This window comes from Vigna angularis, chromosome 4, assembly GCF_016808095.1.
Source record: "Vigna angularis cultivar LongXiaoDou No.4 chromosome 4, ASM1680809v1, whole genome shotgun sequence".
Lineage (NCBI taxonomy): Eukaryota > Viridiplantae > Streptophyta > Magnoliopsida > Fabales > Fabaceae > Vigna > Vigna angularis.
In genome coordinates, this window is record NC_068973.1 from 34,436,268 (window position 1) to 34,449,825 (window position 13,558).

The 13,558-nt window shown below is 30.0% G+C and overlaps 2 protein-coding genes across 7 annotated transcripts; both read right to left on the reverse strand.

Moving 5' to 3' along the window:
- Positions 1-1,982: 1,982 nt before the first annotated feature.
- Positions 1,983-5,363, reverse strand: LOC108321787 (uncharacterized). Of its 5 annotated transcripts, none has more exons than XM_052876866.1 (6): positions 5,251-5,342; positions 5,088-5,166; positions 4,885-5,003; positions 4,263-4,430; positions 4,082-4,152; positions 1,983-2,449 (listed from the first exon to the last, which is right to left on the reverse strand). In XM_052876866.1, exons 3-6 carry the CDS (start codon positions 4,981-4,983, stop codon positions 2,200-2,202), a joined length of 588 nt encoding a protein of 195 aa, XP_052732826.1. In that variant the 5' UTR covers positions 4,984-5,003; positions 5,088-5,166; positions 5,251-5,342; the 3' UTR covers positions 1,983-2,199. The 5 variants fall into 5 exon arrangements, with proteins under 5 accessions (XP_052732826.1, XP_017409133.1, XP_052732827.1 ...); XM_017553644.2 differs by having other exon boundaries at positions 4,816-5,003; positions 5,251-5,337; XM_052876867.1 differs by lacking the exon at positions 5,088-5,166 and having other exon boundaries at positions 5,167-5,363.
- A 2,843-nt stretch (positions 5,364-8,206) lies between these two features.
- Positions 8,207-11,925, reverse strand: LOC108321786 (probable glycosyltransferase At5g03795). 2 transcript variants are annotated; one of them, XM_052877145.1, is made up of 5 exons: positions 10,862-11,925; positions 10,640-10,770; positions 9,563-9,911; positions 8,610-9,205; positions 8,207-8,515 (listed from the first exon to the last, which is right to left on the reverse strand). In XM_052877145.1, the coding sequence occupies exons 1-5, from the start codon at positions 11,576-11,578 to the stop codon at positions 8,455-8,457; spliced, it is 1,854 nt and encodes a 617-aa protein (XP_052733105.1). In that variant the 5' UTR covers positions 11,579-11,925; the 3' UTR covers positions 8,207-8,454. The 2 variants fall into 2 exon arrangements, with proteins under 2 accessions (XP_052733105.1, XP_017409131.1); XM_017553642.2 differs by having other exon boundaries at positions 8,207-9,205.
- Positions 11,926-13,558: the final 1,633 nt, after the last annotated feature.

Consider the following 13,558-nt stretch of genomic DNA (forward strand, 5'->3'; position numbering starts at 1 on the left):
CTAGTATGTATAACAGTTCAAAGCCAAGTTTGATGATGGTGATATTTGTTTTTTATTCTAAACCTACTGAACCCTTGTAATATTATAAAGACTGCTGACCAAAATCGGAATCCTATCTAAACTGCAGGAATTATAAATTTAACTGAAATTATATGTAAAACAAGGTAACAGAACCAAAACAAGTGCAAACAAAATATACTGATCGAGGCATGGAAAGATGTCTACTCAATGATACATGGCTTGTCGTTTTGAGTTTAAACTTAACGTATTTATCATTCTATAATCTTAATTTGTATATCATAATTGATAATTAATAACAACTAAAATAACAATTATCTACGTGATTGTTATCTCACAGATATGAAGTAAGAAGTGACTACAGTGTAGAAGGTTTAGACATGCTGAGCTAACTTAAATTATATAGGTGTTTTTTATTTTCTGAATGTAGTAATACATACACGTTTTTCTCCCTCAACTTCCAGTTTAACTTATAGTGAGTCCATCACTGTTTGAAAGAATCCAAATTATGAGATCTGTTCCATAAATTCAATTAAAAAATTTAGAGTTAAATATGAGTACAGAGAATGAAGTCACTAAACGCCAAAATGTTCTTTATTGATGTTTATTCAAATCTCTGACCAAGTGAACTCAAACAGTAAGGTTTCAGGCTAAGGTATAAATCCATGAGGTTGAGGATGGATTGAAGACCTAACCTAACAACTTTTAGGGATTAGATGTCATCTTAACTAAGTACAATGATTTAACTTTTGCTTAACCATATGACAAAATCATGAGACCTCCATCTTTATGGTGAGGCAAGGTTAGGGGGGAAATGCCTAATTTTTGTCTGTGATTTTTAAGCATTATTTGTAAAGTACAAGAAAATAATTGAGGATATATTTGCACAAGTCTTTTTACGAGAAAAAAATTTAAGACTAATTTATCCATAAGTTAAAATTAATTTATATATGAATTAATATGTAAAAGTTTGTTTTTATATATAATTTCTCTAACTTTTTATTATTAACTTATATAGAAGTTTATTTTAGCAAGTGAAAGAGTCAACTTTAATTTTTCTCTCTTTAAAAGAATATATATATATAGATATATATATATATTTTTTTTTTCACTGTAGTATTTTATTTTCTTTCAATCGACGATTTCAAAGGTAATTCATGTATGAGTATTGCATTAAAAGAGAAAAAATTGTTAAGATAAGAAAAACTCTCCAAATTATTCTCATTACAAATTTGATTCCTTCTCAAATTGTATATTAGGTAATATTGAAAAAATAATTCAGATTTACTTCTTTTATAAATTTGAATCCTCGTCTGTGGAATGAAATTATTTTTAAACACTATCACGATTTAATCTAAAATTTCACTTTAAATCATATCCATTGTCTGCATTCTATATATTTTGTTTAGTTCTTGTTTAAAATTTTGTATTCATTTTAAATTTGATTTTGAAGTTATATTGACGGCAAACTTAAGCTAATGGGAAAGGATCTGTGAAGGGTAAATGAAGAAAAATAAGAAGAGTGTGTCTTAAACCTGTGGATATTCACTTGCATATGTAAAACTGTGAGTATGATAATGGGGTTTATCAAATGATAATTTTTTTACTGAAATATTGTGGAGGAAGCGTAGCTTACGTGTGGAAAAGAAATTGTTAATACTTCATATGTATTCAAGAAGAGTTATATTAACTAAATTTGATGTGTTTTATGGGAAGTTAAAACACTGCACTTGTTTCCTCACACGAAAAGATAATTCATTAATTCTAATTCTGCTCTTTTAGGAATAGATAGTTAGTTTCAATTGATGTCTATGTTTATGTATAAAGGATGTTTATTTATGTAAACGCATGTTCTCTGGTTAACATGTTGTAACTAATTCGTATGAAGAATTATAATATCGATTGGATGAAACCAAAACAAGAAGAAAGAAGAGAAAGTAGTCAAAACGGGAAGTAGATGTTGGTGAAATCTCAAGGCACAGAGGTAACATAGAGAAGCAATTTCCGTTGTCATAACGCAGATTCTGAGAGACATGTAAATTGCATGTACATTATTGTATGAGTATGTTAAAAACATGAAGAATGTTTTTATCTGAGAATTTTTAGGTTGTCTTACAAGGTACAAAAGTTCTTCCTTTATTTTTATTTTTTTGAATAAACATTATGAGTCTTCCCTTCCTCTTACCATTTTCTTCTTTTATGACTTAAAATGAAATCGTCGTCATCATCATCACTCTCATTCACAATTCTTTTCTTGGCTTTTATGTCTCCGTTCTTTGATATCTGTTGTTGTTTTTGTGACGTTGCAGTCTTGGTTGGTGGCTTCGATATCTTCACAGGAGTTCCTGTTCGGAGCTCCTTTTGCTTCCTCTGTTTTCTCTCAAATGCTTTCTTGGCTTTTTCAGGAGACAGCAACCCGTGTTCCATTAACCTGCAAATTGAGGGATATATACCTTAATATTTGTCATTCTTGAGCAAGATTTAATCCACCAGAAATTCAGAAAATCAAGCTATAAGATTCCTTATACAACACAAAACACCATCGTTCAAGATTTGTATAATGATTCTACTGCTTAAAAATTCTCTGTAATGCTGAAGTATTCATACTGATTGAACCATTACTATACACAATAATATGCTAATATAATGAAAGAAACATTGAATTTATGAGGTCATTATTTCAATCCAAATTTGGCTCTCAGAAGAATGAATATATTAACAAATTATACATTTGATTTTTGTTCATATATTCTTAAGGATATTATTTGCTAAAACAATGCTTCTCCAAGTAAGGATAGCTTCCTAACAAAGGTTGCTGATCTTTCATGCTCCTAGTAATTTTTTATTTGTCAATTATTCTGTATGCTGACTACCTTTCTAGTCACCACATATCCATCTGAGAATCAAGTTGCTAGTTCATTTAGAGAATGTATTATGACAGAAACAGAATGATGATGAACCAGTCTGCAGACTTTACAGACATGACAAGAGAATGCCAGTTACAGAAATAAGCAAAAACTCATAAGACTAGGTCAAACAAACAAAATAAAGTATTTTTTCCTAAAAAAGAATAAACAAAATATATAATAACGGACAAGTCACAAGAAGAAGAAAAATGTAACTTTTTTACAATCTCTGACGAGTTCAATCATATAAGTAAGTAACACTCCTAATTCTTAGGGGTATTTCATTGTCAATATGGCAAATTGGAATCGGCCAACAAAGAGTTTTACTGCTGTCATGAACCATCAATCCTAAAAGCTTAAGTTATGAGGTAAAGATTTATGAATAATTCTATAATGCATCTCAAACAAATTCCATTATGCAAGAGTCCTATATGCTTGAAGGGTGGTCCAGGACACTGGATAATGTAGAAGTTACGTGTGCCAAAATTTTACATTTTATTAGAAGAATGAACTGATATCATGAACTGAAAAGCCCAGAAGCTTAAGCTATAATTAAGAATTTGGAAGATCGTACTCGAACTTAAAGAAGGGAGTTTATTTCAGCATTTAAACTTATGAATAAGCTATCTTCTCTGAAAGAAAGCTCGTCGAATAAGTATCTAATGAAGTTGTATACCGATCAAGATACACGTTTGAGGAAACGAGTTTGTCAGATGAACTGATACTTCTGGTTGTTTTTCTACAACAAATGCCACTCTTTATGAAATGAAGAGAAACAAAGTAGAGGAAAATGGGCTAGCATACTTCATCATGGTGTTGTTGGGAAAACAATTAAAATGTTCAGTTCCAAATCTTTAGAATGTTGTTTAGATAAAGATAATGTTAGTGATACAAATGGAGAATGTAGCATGTTCTTAACCAAAGTCACTTATCAGTAGACAGTACAGGATTTTTGCAAACAATTAAGGAAATTTGATGCAATGGATGAAACATTAATTTGATTTACTAAAACAGAACATTTGCAGAGGTCAACCTAGCAAATGGTTATCCTGGGTATAAGTTGGCCTAGGCACATATCTTGACAAAAAAAAAGCTCACATCTAATAACACGAGTGAAAATGGGTGGCTAATAATTCTATGTTTGAAAGAAAACTCACCAAAATTCCGCCATTTCACTTGTTGGTATCTGTTTTGACAATGATTCATAAAAGATTCTCAGGGGTTCTTTCTGTCAACATAAATCATGAAAAAAAAAAACACAAGAATGAGTGTGAGCCGATTTCATATGTAGACTTTGGTTTGTGAATTCTACGAACCAAAAAAAGGTAGATTCAATACCTGTTCTGGAGGATCATGTTTCTGGCCAGGCAGACTGTAGACTTTCTTTTCTCTTACTTTGGAAGTACTTGTCTTTGTTATTTTTTTCGATGATGCTGATGATGTTGTCACTGTTTTCGATGATGTTGTTATTGTTTTCGATGATGGTGTTATCGGTTTTGATTTAACCTTCAAGTTTATGCAGGACAAAAAATACTTGTTAGAATACAACCCTTCTTAATTGAAATTAACTATGAGAACAATAAATGCTTTATGGTACCACGTTTTTAAGGAAAAAAATAAGTAAATTCATATGCAACACAGATCAAATCCAAGTTCTCCTAGATCATGTTGTGTATTTATTGGAACATCCATGAATTCTAAACCCTAAGCAATAAGCAGAGCAACATCTAAAATTAACAGTCAATGCAATTTCAAACAGTCAACGAAGATCAGCCGCCGAATTCAGAACCCATAAATTCAAAGTCCTAACTTCAAACCACGCAAATTCAATTCAACAATTGAAAATTTTGGGGTGTTTATAGTTTTTAATTTTTGTTGAGAATGATGATACCTCAGATTTTGTGACAGTGGTGAGAGATTTCGTCTTAGAAACAGGAGGGTGTTTGATTGAGCTGATGACCTTCTTCTTGAGAGCTAAAGAATCAATCTTTGGCTTGGAAGAAACATCTGGGGTACTTGATTTGACCCTCATCATAGTGCTTTTGATCTCTGTAGCCATAACACACCTTTGCCAATTACCTACAATAGTCCATAGATTAGATCCAATTCACAAAATTCATTGCCTGTTCATCTCAGATTTGTTCTTATTCATTCCATCATTACCTTTGCCTTTGGCTTTCTCAGTGATATATTAGCTCTGCTTTGTGAAGATTCACAACACAAAGAGAAAAAAGAGGGTTACCTTCAAAAGTAAAAACAGATCATAAGAGTGCGAATGAGATTTGATAAGAAGTAGAAACAGAGTAAACAGAGGTGGATTCAGAACAGCGTTGGATCTTGAAAGACCGTGAAGATTTTCAGCGAACAGAGAGAACTTCAAGGTGGGGACCACTCTTTATTAACTTTTTCAAACATTGTTTTTTTCACTCATTTTAACGTATGGATGTCAGAACACGTGTAACAGCTTAAATACACATACGCCTCCATCCATGTCCCTTTCTTTCATAAACAGATAATAATATTTTTAATTCTTCAAATTTAAGGTAACTTTGATTTTAATCTTGACAATTTAAGGTGTTTTGGTCTTCTAAAATTGAAAAAAACATATATATAAATGTTAAATTTGAGAGACTGGTATAATTTTCCTGAGATTTTGAGTTTCCCTAAAATTTTAGAAACTAAAAATGTAATTTATTGGAAGAATTATTGAGATAATCATGTAAATTTTAAATTGTTAAACAAAAATATTTGTTTACGTTGGGTTGGTATACGTCAATAAATAAACTTTAAGCATAAACTAATCTAAACATTAAAACTTTAAACTGATACTAAACATTAATAGACACTGTACATAACTTGTAGATGAAATAATATGTTTAATATATAATAAATATTTTTATAAAGGATTACGAAGTAACTAAACAAGAAATTTTTTAAAATAATTCATAATGTATGATTATGTATTATATTAAAAGACTTAATAATTATTTTGTCTTTAGATTTGTTTATTTTTTTCAAAAAATTTCTGATTTGAAAAAAGTGTCAACTTAATTCTGAATTGGTAAATATTGTGTCAATGTCATCTTTTATTATTGTGTCAACTTCGTTTGATTCTATTTAACGAAAAAAATAACGTTTACATGATATTTATTAATTAAGGATCAAGTTAACACTTTTTTTCAAACTAAATTTTTTTTAAGAAAATAAACATTAAGCCTATTAAAAAATAAACTTTAAAAATAATTCAATTTCACAGAATTTGCTCGTAAACATTTACATATTTAAAAAGTTGATTCCTTATTTAGTTAACAATAAAATTTTACTTACCAGAAAATAAATGTAAGTAACTAGTTTCTCTTCTGGTGGAAAAGTTGCAGTGAGAACTTTAACCGGAAGTTATGAAGATGTGTAGGTAAAGAGTGTGAATGTGAATGTGAATGTAAAGTATCCCTTTAAATAGTTGAGAAAATCTATCTTTTAAAAGGCCAAGATATTGAGAATATTTTTTATGAAAATCTGATAATGAATAAATGCTAAAAGAGATAAGAAATATTAGATATTATTTCAATCGAGAATCTTGCATAAGATTATCCATTACCCCCCCCCCCCCCCCCCCCCCCTCTCTCTCTCTCTCTCTCTCTCTCTCTCTCTCTATATATATATATATATATATATATATATATATATATATATATATATATATATATATTAATTCAGTTGTGTTGGTAGATACTTGATAATTGTACTTTTAACAATGATTATTGAATGGTTGATTTATTACAATCATTTAAGCATGGAGAAAATAAAAAGAAAATCAGAGTTTTCATTTATGAAAAATTACTTTATGTTAAACAATATAGTGAGTACTTGATTTTCATCTATATTACAGTTCAATATAACTAAATCCTTAAATACTTTCTTTTTATTCGTCTAATTTTTGTAATATATCAATTTGATCACATTTTGTTTAATCAATTGATATTTGATTCATATTAAAAAATATTTTAAACCTATGATATTAAAAAGAACAATTAACTAATTAACCGTATAAATAAGATAGTTATAATTAGATTTATTTAAAATCTTGATTTATAATGTTGGCTGATTTATTATGATAATCTAATTTATGATATAATTAAATTTTACTAAGATAAACAACCATAATTGATTAGTTGATCTATACGTTTTATTTATATATCACTATCTATCAGAATCTTTGTTGTATACTTACTCTTCAAAGTTTATCTTTATCTCCTTATCTTTTCTTTTTCCTATTTATCTCTTGTATCTATATTTTTCTCTTTATTTTATTTCTTTTCATATCTTTTATCTCTCATCTTTAATAATTTATTGTATTTTATTTTATCTAAATAAATAAAAATAAAAGTTTGAAAATAAGGTTGTTTGGTAGATTGAAAATAAAAGTTATTTAACCGAAAAACTATTAAAAAATAAAGTGAAAATAAGGATATTTAATTGAAATTAATCAAAAGAATAAATAATACAAAGGTTAGTTCATTAAAATTATTTAATTTAAAAACGTATATTATTATTTGTTAATATTAAACTCCGTCATTTTATTGTGTTATTTCAACTATTTATATTATTATATGAAAAGGAAAACAATGTCCAAGAAAACTAAAGGAAAGAAATTTATAATCAGCATTTTGATCAAGAGAGCTAATCTGTTACATTAAATATAAATGAGATTTTTTTTTCTATAAGTAAAAATGAAGATCTGATATATTTTTATTTTAATATTTTCACCAAGTTTTTCAATCAAGATGAAGGTCATGCCAGTCAAAGCTTTAATAAATTTAGCAAACTTTCATTCTGAAAATTTATCAACATATGATGAATTTTAGTGCTAAATTATTGAAAATAGAATTTTTTTTCCTGTATTTACTCTTTCTAATATATTAATTCTTTTAACGCCTTTTCCTAATTTTTGTGTCAAACCAAATAAGTGTTTTTCTTTAATTAATTTTTATCTAATAGATTTTTACATTGTTTAATATCTAGTCAATGATTCAGCATTTCTTTAATCAATTCTAAAAATTACAGGATGATTACCAAATCATTTTATTTAGTTACATTAACTTTTGAAATTGAAACTTCAAATATATATCATATATATATATATATATATAATCTATATATATATATATATAATCAATAAACATATTAATTGATATATTATGATGCAGAAAGTACTTTCTAATAAGTGAAAAAATTGCATTCATTAAATTAAAACTCATGACACTACTTTTGTATACAACATATTTTGGTAAAAATTTGCGTAACAATGACATCAAATTCAAAGTAACGAGGCACCATTTACAAGCAGTTCATCAATAGTAAGTGAGTTTTCTCTTCTGATGTCAATAATAAACAATTTTATGCTTTGGCCAAGTATAGAATACAAAGATCTTCATCATTTCTCTTCAAACACTAACATTGTTCTGGACAAACTCTATCATGTGTTGTTCTGTATATGACCCTCTAGAAAAAAAATGGACTTTTTCTCAAATCATTTTCTTCTTGCTTCATTTGTATAACTCATGCCTTTTACCAAACATAAGTTATCAATCCTACAATAAATTGATGCATGATCATCATGTCTGGTTTATTTGAAAGAGTCTATTGTACCAAATTGAATGAAGAAGCATATGAAATAAATCATACTTTACAGGTTCAGCATGCCAGATAAAATGCTCTTGCACCCTTTTCACCCTCTTATGCATCTCTAAGTATCTCTCTTCAGAAATCGATAGCAGAATGTTCCTCAAATTCGGGATGTCTTCCTCGGTGACAAACAAAGCAAAAGATTCCCAGTCCAAAATCTCAAAGAAAGGAGGAATAAAATTGTCAGATATGATAACTGGAATGCACTCGTGGAATATAGCCTCTACCACACGCGGGCTATTAACCTCGTGTCCTCTTGCACAAATGCAGAATTTGCTACTCTTCATGAACTCTATGTAGTTTTTGTTGCCCCTCACATGTGGCAAGGTTCGAGATATAATCATGTCTGGTTCTTTGTTCTCCCAGTGCTCCAACAGTATAGGCCGAACATAACCGTGCAAACCTCCTGCAAAAAAAGCCAATATAGGCTTTTGAGAAGGAGGGTTGCCCCCAATGTTTTTTGCAGGATTCTCACTTGACCTTATGTATGTTTCTGGAAGAGAAACATCCTTGCCTATCTTGAATCCTACTTCAATGTCAGCATTGCAGAGGGCTCTGATGCAACTAAGCATGCGCCCTCTTGTTTCTGCAGGAGCCTGACAAATGGTGCTTGTTAAATACTCTTCCACTCAATTACTCCTCATACTGCTTCAACACAAGTTAAATCATTTAATCATAATGGTGTAGGCATGCCAATGTGGGAAATACTAGTTCACAACTAATAATATGAACTGTAACATATGCTATTTGTCACAATCTTATAGTTGGGGGAGAATTTTCCTCAACATGAGTGAGACTATGTTACAGATTGCAATTTAAGAGGGAGAAGGGAACACAGGCACACAACAAATTCATTACTGTAAATTGCATGAAGAAAATTGTTGTTCAGATGAGAGGGGAAGCAAAAAGCAGAAAATGCATTGATCATAATTTGCATAAACACAGAATCGTACCCAATCGTGGCAAGCAACGACAAAGTGATCTGCTCCAGAAGTTCTATTCCAGAAAGGATATTTTCCAGCAATCATGTTCACAAAATTTTTCATGTACTCAATTAAGTTGGAACGTCTGTGTGAGTTACGTACATACAGAGTTTGCTGCAACAATCTAGAACTGAAAGGAATGTAAAACAAGTGAGCTTTCTCAGGGTCCCCGGTGACAAACTGTTTGTTTGCTTCCATTAATTTCATGAACCAGCCTTCGGATGCGTATATTCCATCTAGTAAGGGCTCGTGAAAGATTGGTCTGTCTCCATCCGGGTAGATGAAAACTTTGAGCTTCTTTTCCATTAGTTCATAACTCCTGCAGAATGCAGATATTGTTGGTTGAAGTTCTTGTATGAAGACATGCACAGCGTGGTACTCAACTTACACGAGGCAGAGGAACGCATAGAAATTAATAAAACAATATGTAAACCGAATCTTTCTCTCTTAAGTTTTGATCTTCATGCTCTTTCCACATTATAACTTGATGTAGCCTAGTTACATTTCTCTGTGTATGTCATATATTCTGCTAATTTAATTTTGTTGTATATGACACGGAAAAAGCTAGCTTTGGTAACGAATGACTCGTTTCATTGAAACCAAATTAGCAAGTGAAATCTTTAAATGTTCAATTATCAAACTCAGGTATATGCAGGTGAAAAATCTACAGGAGAAGGTGCGCTTAAACCAGATTCAACTATGAAGCACGGACACAAACACTGTGTCTACCCTCATTAACAATAATTTGGAGGAGATTCATAGCAAAAAAGATTTTTTTTTTTTTAAATTCAACACTTCATTGGAGTGTTTAAAAAGTGTTGTAGGACACGAAGATACGCCATTGGAGAGCCCTGTATGCGCTTCATAGATTTTAAATGCCAGTCTTTCACTAAGATTAGATTCAGTACATTCTTCAGAAATAATTATTTGATAAGTCAGATCAGGACAATAACATAATTCAACTAGAATTTGGGCCATTCAATCATATTGCAGTGGTTTGGCTCAATAGTAGAATCCGTGCACTGAAATGATATTTATTTATCATACCTTCTGAACATGGAGACATCCCTGTACAATGGTGGGTAAAGTCTTGAATCATTCACATCGATGGGTGCATTTAAAATCTCTGATTTTGCACGGAATATTTCTAGATCAACCCCTGAATACCTTTCTGGTTTCTACAAACAACAACTGAATAAATTAGAAAAACTCATCTAACTATATAATTCAATCTACACTTGCATACATGGCCAACCATCCTAAACATACCTCTTGCTGGGAATAAGCATGATTAATCTGCAATAACAAGTTCATCTCAGATATTGAAACAACTTTAGATGGTCTCCTTTTGGAATTCTTTGCACTCACAGGCTTACCATTATTGACTGTCATGTTACCACTACCTTGCAAAGAACCTGACTTTCCATCCTTGGAAACCGAACCAGTTGCATTCGATTTCACCGAAGTTGCAGTTGAAGTGACAGATACCACAGGACTTCTTGAATCCGTTTCCGAGTCTAAGGATGTTCTGTTGGGCAATGGCACCATAGGTTGTGGTGATGCAGCCCCTTGTGATGTCAAACTAAGTTGCTTTTCCGGAGCACTACCAATTGGAGAAACATCATTTCTGGTTGAGAAATTAACAACACTATCCGTAAGTCCTTTAGCTTTCTCTGGTGCAGGGGCAGTAATTGAATCTCTGCCATTGTGAAAGAGGGAGTCCGCACGACTAACTGCATTCTCTTCCACTGCATCTTTAGAGTTTGAATTTGAACCATTTAGGTGCATGTTGTTACCCTCCACTTTAGAATCAACCAAAGATGTATCCATTCTAAAACTAGCAATCTTGGTAGTAACAGAAGATAAGAATTTACCACTTGGAAGTTCAGAATACTGAAACATTAAAACTATAGCCACTGCCATTCCTACAAATGAAACTAATCTCGTAGTTTCAGCCTTACACAGAAATCTAAACCCCCGATCCATGAAAAGAAAACTCAGAAAAGGAAGCAAGACTGGCTAATTCATCATTGTAGAGAGATCAGAAGAAGAAATGAAGCAGACCCATAGAGATTGACCGAGGAAAGTCAATAACTTTTGCGAGGGTTTTCAATGGGAAGGTGAAAGAGAAAGTCTTTTTCTGAGAAGAGACTGGGTGATTCATTAGGTTAGAGAAAGAGAGGAGAAAGGTGTAACAGGATGATTGGACTAACGGAGTAACAAAGGTCATAGGTTGGTGATGGGATCTGTGTCTGTTACTATCTCTGTAGTAAGTTAAAAAAACAGGGAAAAAGATCTATAAGGAAGGAGGGAACAGAGAAATGGAAGATCGGAGTAAATTAAGGTACCAAGATGCGAATAAGTCCGACACTTACGTCCAAATTTTAACTCTGGTATAACAGGTAACTTTCATTTTCCAAACTTTTAATACAGATTATATATTTTTCCTTTACCTTCTCTTTATGATAGTTTTACCTTGTTTATTATTATTATATGCTTCTCCTCATAAGGATGTTTTTTACATTATAATTATTATAATTATTTTGGTTAAATAAAATTTAAGGGGGTTACATTTTGATAGTTTGTAATACATATTTTTTATTTATAAAAAAAACATTTTAATTAATTTAATCTCACTCCATCATCTCCTCACACTATAATATCAATTAGAATAAAAGAGAACTATAAGAGATAAAAGATAAGTCAATGATAATTATAAATATTCTTAAATCAAAATCATACCATACAATTATATAATTTATAAACATTCAAAATATATATAAATTCATCTCATACAAATTATATGTATTAAAATAGTTTTAACTACACACATAGACTCAATTTCAGATCTTTACATTAATTCGGATACTAAAACTCGTGTATCTTCTATCTGATCATAAAAGATAAATCAATTCACAGGTTTTGATCCATCATGATAAGGTAAGCTCACTTATGGACTTACTAAAAAAATGGGTTTTTTCATAAAAATTTTCTTCAATTTTCACCACTTAAACTTCGATGTAATTTGTGAGTTTAGTAGAATTTATGATGACTTCACAAAAATTTATATCTCTAATCAAAACATAACATTAAATTAACAAGTATTACACCTCTCTTTAGAAGTAGTAATACTTATACAAAACATGCAATTCTTTATGTCAATATTTTCGGCAGGTTTTTCATAATTCATTTCACAATTTAAAAATTTAAAACTCAAAGTCTCATTTAGTAAATTGTTTTTCATCTCTTTTAATTGTTTGGTTTGGTTTATATTCAAATAATTCACTCATATATTCAAAGATAGTTTTTCTTTTATCACAATCTTGATTACACATTTTTTGATCTTGATTACACATTTTTTTTGTGTGATTATGTTTAAGTAATCTGTCAATTTTCGTAAATCAAATAGTTTTAAAGATTATTTATACTCTTTCTTAATATTTTTACTTTCTTACTTTCTGTTTTTGTTTTTCACATAAAAATGTTTTATTCTTAATTTCAAATGTTCAATCAAATAAAGTCATTCATTTATTAGATAATATAAAAACAAAAAGAAAACTTACCTACTTTATTATTATCTTTATCCTTAATTTTTGTTTTATTCAAAAAATCTTGTTTCATTAAAACATTTTTTATCATTAACTAGTTCAATATTTAGATTTTTTTTCTTATATATATATATATATATATATATATACACACACACACACATATATATATATATATATATATATATATATATATATATATATATATATATCCTTTGAAATGACATGACAATTCAAGAAAGTTTTTAGAACATCTAGCTCAACCTTTACGCTTGAATCTATTCAAGGTTAGAGGATTGTCTATCATCATCATAATTAAGGAAGACACTTGGTTACGAATTTTAAAGAAGACACAAAAACTATTCAAGACTTGAAGATTGAATACTGACAGAAAAATGAAAAAAAAAAACACTTAATT